This window comes from Theropithecus gelada, chromosome 2 (genome assembly GCF_003255815.1).
Source record: "Theropithecus gelada isolate Dixy chromosome 2, Tgel_1.0, whole genome shotgun sequence".
NCBI classification, from domain to species: domain Eukaryota; kingdom Metazoa; phylum Chordata; class Mammalia; order Primates; family Cercopithecidae; genus Theropithecus; species Theropithecus gelada.
The window spans coordinates 92893609-92899809 of record NC_037669.1 but is presented as its reverse complement, the minus strand read 5'-3'; the positions used below and the strand labels follow the sequence as shown (position 1 = coordinate 92899809).

The 6201-nt window shown below is 51.8% G+C and overlaps 1 protein-coding gene across 3 annotated transcripts in view; it reads left to right on the top strand.

The window, feature by feature from the left end:
* Positions 1-3738: 3738 nt before the first annotated feature.
* The window catches only part of PTPN23 (protein tyrosine phosphatase, non-receptor type 23), a 36645-nt gene continuing 34182 nt past the window's right edge, over positions 3739-6201 (top strand). For 2 of the 3 annotated variants that reach the window (XM_025374773.1, XM_025374772.1), the window contains exon 1: positions 3745-3937. In XM_025374773.1, coding sequence (XP_025230558.1) covers positions 3854-3937 — 84 coding nt within the window. In that variant the 5' untranslated portion in view covers positions 3745-3853. Of the gene's footprint in view, positions 3938-6201 lie in introns of all 3 variants that reach the window. The other variant, XM_025374774.1, reaches the window with a different exon arrangement.

Here is a 6201-nt window from a genome sequence, read left to right as displayed (position 1 = left end):
ACCACCTCGCCCGGCTAGTTTTTTGTATTTTTTAGTAGAGATAGGGTTTCACCGGGTTAGCCAGGATGGTCTTGGCCTCCCAAAGTGCTGGGATTACAGGCTTGAGCCACCGCGCCCGGCCAGAATAATTTATTTCATTTGTTGTAGTTCAACTCCAGAAGCACCATGTGGGGACAAGTTGTTCCCATTCCACCTTGGGAGTGGAGGCCAGGCGAAGGAAAGACAGTAGGGCCAAAGCTATCACTCTAGGAAGCTCATGAGGAAGGAACCCATCTGCCCAGCTCTCCTGAATCCTAGAGGCTAGCCAGAGCTCCCTCTTGCCTCTGCAATTCCACCTACCTGGAATGCCCATCTCTGTAGATCTTCTCTGTCTTGCAAGGCCCAATTTAGGGCTTCCTACTTCTCCCCTTCCTCTCTCACTTCCTGTTCCAGCCCATACTGAACTGCAACAGCTTAATCCTGACCCCTTGCTGGCCTCAAGTTTGGGTCCCGGGCTGCCTGTGTCCTGTGGCCAAGCGGCCGCCTCCTTCTTTGCTCAGTAATGCTATGATGTAGTCTCCCAATTCCCAGCCTGCTCTGGACTCAGCTGTTGTGCCTAGGTCTTGCAGCTCCCTTATGGCTGACCAGTGCCTCACCATCAGAAAGCCCCAAGGTAGGCTGCTTCATATTTTTGTATTTCACTTACTACAAATTGTGTTTGGGCAGTTTTGCAGGGTGTGGGCCTTCCCGTAATTTCTTTCTTGTGTTTGTTTTGAGACAGAGTCTTGCTCTGTCACCTAGGCTGGAGTGCAGTGGTGCAATCTTGGCTCACTGCAACCTCCACCTCCCAAGTTCAAGCGATCGTCTTGCCTCAGCCTCTGCAGTAACTGGGACTATAGCCACACGCCACCATACTGAGCTAATTTTTGTATTTTTAGTAGAGATGGGGTTTCACTATATTAACCAGGTTGGTCTTGAACTCCTGACCTCAAGTGATCTGCCCACCTTGGCCTCCAAAAGTGCTGGGATTACAGGTGTGAGCCACCATGCCCGGCTTTGCCTGAAATTTCTCTACCTCTGACCAGGTGACCTCAAGATGGTCTTCCAGGCTGGGTGCAGTGGCTCATGTCTGTAATCCCAGGACTTTGGGAGGTTGAGGCAGGCGGATTGCTTGAGCCTAGGAGTTCAAGACTAGCCTGGGCAACATGGCAAAAACCCATCTCTACAAAAAATACAAGAAAAAATTAGCCAGGCCTGGTGGCACACGCCTGTACTCCAGCTACTACGGAGGCTGAGGTTGGAGAATTGAGTGAGCTCAGGAGGCCAAGGCTGCAGTGAGCTGACATCACACCATTAGCACTCTGGTCTGGGCAAACAGAGCAAGACTCTATGTCTCAAAAAATATATATATATATCTTCCAGAAACAAACCCTTCTAGGATGCTAGAAGAACTGGGAAATTTTTCTTTCTCTTTAAATAAATTATTTGCAAAGTCATATATATATATATATATATATATATATTTTTTTTTTTTTTTAATTGTGGTAAAATACACCTAACAAAGTTTACAATTTTTTTTTTTTTTTGAGATGGAGTTTCACTCTTGTTGCCCAGGCTGGAGTGCAATGGCGCAAATCTTGGCTCACCACAACCTCTGCTTCCCAGGTTCAAGCGATTCTCCTGACTCAGCCTCCCGAGTAGCTGGGATTATAGGCATGGGCCACCATGCCCGGCTAATTTTGCATTTTTAGTAGAGACAGGGTTTCTCCATGTTGGTCAGGCTGGTCTTGAACTCCCAAATCAGGTGATCCACTCACCTCGGCTTCCCAAATTGCTGGAATTACAGGTGTGAGCTACCGTGCCTGGCCACAAAGTTTGAATAATATTCCATTGTATGTACATACATCTTTATTCATGCATCCATCCATCAATGCATGGGTTGCTTCTCCCTTTTGGCTACTGTGAAATGATACTGCTATGAACATTCATGTAATTTCATTTTCTTCTGCTCTAACTCCAACTGGAATAAAGCTAGGCCCTTGACTAAGTCCTGAAAGGGTTTAAGGTCTCGTAACAAAGGGACCTGGGCTCTACCTTGTGGGTGAAGCCTGTCTTAGAATCCCAGATCCCACATCCCACGGTCTCCACAATGTTTTGTTTTGTTTTTTTTACACACGGTTTCACTTTTGTTGCCCAGGCTGGAGTGCAATGGCACAATCACGGCTCACTGCAACCTTTGCCTCCCGGGCTCAAGCGATCCCCCCGCCTCGGCCTCCTGACTAGCTGGGACTACAGGGGTACATGAGCCACCACGTCCTGCTAATTTTTGTATTTTTTGTAGAGACGGGGTTTGGCCATGTGGGCCAGGCTAGTCTTGAACTCCTGGGCTTAAGCGATCCGCCCACCTCGGCCTCCCAAAGTGATGGGATTACAAGCGTGAGCCACCGCGCCAAACATGGTGGTCTCCACATTTCATCCAGAACCAGTCAAAGGCCTTGACCTCGAGCTTAACACAGACCTGAACCTTTGCTCTTCCTGTTTTCCCTTATCAGTAAACAGTCCCACAGCCACCCAGCTGCACAAGTCAGAAGCTTGGAAAACATATTCGACGTTCTCATTCCCTTACATCCATCCAAGTTCTGATACTTCTGTCTCCTAAATATTCCTCAAATATTTCTCAAAGTGGGCAAAATATTTCTTTGCCCACTTTTTATTTCCCTCTGCTTTGCTACAATCACCTGTCTCCTGGAAGACTACAAAAGACTCACTGGTCTCCCAGCTCCCACTTTTGCACTCACTATCTCCAGGCCATTCTCTGTTACTTGTTTCTATTGTTACTATTATTTTGAGACGGAGTCTCGCTCTGTCGCCCAGGCTGGAGAGCAGTGGCGCGATCTAGGATCACCGCAACCTCCGCCTCCCGGGTTCAAGCGATTGAACCTCCAGCCTCAGCCTCCCGAGTAGCCTATTATTTATTTCTAAAAGTAGGTGATACAGCCATACGATTTAACAATTCCTGCTCTACAGGTCCTCTCTACAGAGGCAACAGGTGCTCTCCATTCCGTGGTCTCCTTCCAGATATTCTGGGCCTCCCTGGGAGCTCACCTGGCCGGATACCTTCCCCCACCCACTTTCCTACAGGGCCAGGGGCCTCCTCGCTCCGCTTGAGACGCTCCATCCAGGCGCTCCCTCCCTATCGTCCGTCTCCCTTGGGCACTGCCCGGCCTCCCAGGCTGGGCTGAGTAGGCCAGTCTCTGGTCAGTCATTCTTCTGTTCCAAAGCTCGAAAGCCTTCGCAGCCCTGAGAATGAAACCCCCTGCTCTCAGCACCGACTCCTTCAGGCCAGGTGGCCCCTCCGCACCCTCTCTTAAGCCAGTTTTCGCGTCATCTCTTCCCAGCGGCCCGCCCGCCACGTCATCTCTACCACAGCACCAGTCCTCCACGGCCCTTGACAATACTTGGGAGGGCAAGTTCATAGGTGAGTTCGCACGCTCTTCCTAGGAGGGAGGAGCGCGGCGGGAGGGGCCGGCAGGCGGGCTTGGCCCGGGAGCGGGGAATAAGGTCGCTCCGCGCCTCTCAGTTCAGCAGAGGAAGACTATTAACCCAGAAACCCTTTCGCCTCGGGCTGGCGAGCTCCTCCCCGCCCTACTCCCTCCGCGCGAAGAAGACTGAGCCTGCGCAACAGGGACTGCGCCTGCGCAAAAGACCACGCGGGCAGGGGAGGAAACTGCAACTCCCGGCAGGCAGGTGGTATTTTTCATTCCCTCCCGTGACCAGTGACTTCCGGCGCGAAGGGGCGGGGCTGGGATCGCGGCTGAGCCAGCAGCTGCAGCAGCTACGGGAGTGGCCGGGTGGCCGGCTGGCGCCAGCCGCCATGGAGGCCGTGCCCCGCATGCCTATGATCTGGCTGGATCTGAAGGAGGCTGGTGACTTCCACTTCCAACCAGCTGTTAAGAAGGTGAGCTTGCCTTCCGTCTTCTCCCCCATCCGCCGCGTATCTCCGTCGTCTGCCAGCGCGTGACGCCCCCTGCGCGCCCATCACCTCAGGCCCCGTCGCAGGGTCCGGTGAGGCCAGGAGGGGCTTCCGCCAGTGTTCCTCAACCTGTCCCACACCCAGGGGCTCGCAGGCCATTCTTCTCCCCGATAGCCCGGTGCTAGCACCTGCATCCTCATCTGAACCCGCTTCCCGACTTCTGCCCCGAGTCATCCGCAGTTCCCACTGAGGCACCACACTTCCTCCTTCTGACGCTTGGGACCCAGTTCTGCCCCGCCCCTCCTCCATGGCTGGACCGCCCCGCGCGGGAGCGGTGGGCGGCCCTGACCGTGCGGATTCTTCTGCTGCGCCCGGCCCTCCTGGGACAGACGCTGGGGATGGCTCAGGGCGTGTGTTTAAGACGTGAGCCCCGGTGACCCAGGGAGATGCCTGACCCGTGCGGTGAGGGTTTGTTTTAAAATTGCTGCGATGCTGTATGGTCTCTCCTTCGGGAGTCTCTTTGGACCAAACGATACAATCCCATGACATTTTTAGGAGGGTTACTGCCTTTCGTAACCGACTGGAGGGCATAAACAGTGTTGTAGAGCTTAGAGAAATCTTACTGTGTTGGAAGAACAGACGGGCAGGTTTGGCGTTGACTAAGGCAAGGAACTTATGTGGAGAGGTCCAGGTATGGTGATTGAACACAGGTGCCCTCTGAGACATCCGCTGTGTTGGTAGCACTGAGGGCTAGATAGAGCAGAAGTGAAAAGGAACAACCAGGAGGCTGTCGCAGGTGGGGGGCCTTGTGGGCATAGCACAGCAGATGCCAGAGTAAGCCCCAGTCTAGATGGTGCACCACTTAGCGAGATGCTTGGGAAAACAAATAGGAAAAAGAAAATGGGTTTTGAAGTAGTTTCCCAAGAAGCTATCTGCCCTCTTCTCTCCATACACCATTGCCTTAGTTCAGACAGTGTTTGAGTCCATCATTTAGCCTCTTGGGCCCAGGAAATGAGGCTAATTGATCCAAACTTCTAGAATTTTGTTAACTGTTATCCATACGTTACTCTCTTCATCTGCTGCTGTTTTTTGTTTGTTTGTTTGTTTGTTTGTTTTTGAGACGGAGTTTCGCTCTTGTTGCCCAGGCTGGAGTGCAGTGGTGCGATCTTGGCTCACCGCAACCCCCGCCTCCCGGGTTCAAGCGATTCTCCTGCCTCATCCTCCCGAGTAGCTGGGATTACAGGCATGCGCCACCATGCCTGACTAATTTTGTATTTTTAGTAGAGACGGGGTTTCGCCATGTTGGTCAGACTGGTCTTGAACTCCCGACCTCAGGTGACCCGCCTGCCTCGGCCTCCCAAAGTGCTGGGATTACAGGCCTTCTTCTGCTCTTTCATAAAAATACAATTGGGTGAATTTTTCTAAGACACAACAAAACTCCTGTTTTCTTTCTTTCTTTTTTTTTTTTGAGACGGAGTCTCACTTTGTCACCCAGGCTGGAGTGCAGTGGCGCCATCTCGGCTCACTGCAAGCTCCACCTCCTGGGTTCACACCATTCTCCTGCCTCAGCCTCCCAAGTAGCTGGGACTGCAGGCGCCCGCCAGCACGCCCGGCTAATTTTTTGTATTTTTAGTAGAGACGGGGTTTCATCGTGTTAGCCAGGATGGTCTCCTGACCTAGTGATCTACCCACTTCGGCCTCCTAAAGTGCTGGGATTATAGGCGTGAGCCACTGCGCCAGGCCAAAACTCCTGTTTTCTGTTTTACAGAATGGAGCCAGTATCTTTTTTTTTTTTTTTTTTTTTTTTGAGATGGAGTCTTGGAATAGAGCTAGTATCTTTACTTTTCCATTAGAGTTCTTCCAGAGTTATCCCAGTTCTTTCAGCATTTATTGAGTCCCCACTGTGTTCTTCATCTACTGTGTGCATCTGATAGAGGTACCCTAGATTCTGTTCGCAGTCACTTGTTGTTTCCTTACCATACTGTTTCCTCTTCTGTGCCTTTGGTCATGGAATTCCTCCTGCCTAGAAGAGCTCTCATTTTGCCCTGTGGGGTGGTGAGGTGCCCTTCTTCAATCTCTGTGAATTCATTTTCTTGTCTCCCATCCAACTTTCAAGGTCCAGCTTAAGCTCTCCTTTCTGCAGAGCCTTTCTTTTTTTTTTTTTTTTTTTTTTTGACGGGGTCTCGGCCTTTTCCCCCGGGCGGGGGGCGGTTGGCCGGTCCCCGCACGCTCCCAACCCCCGCCCCCCC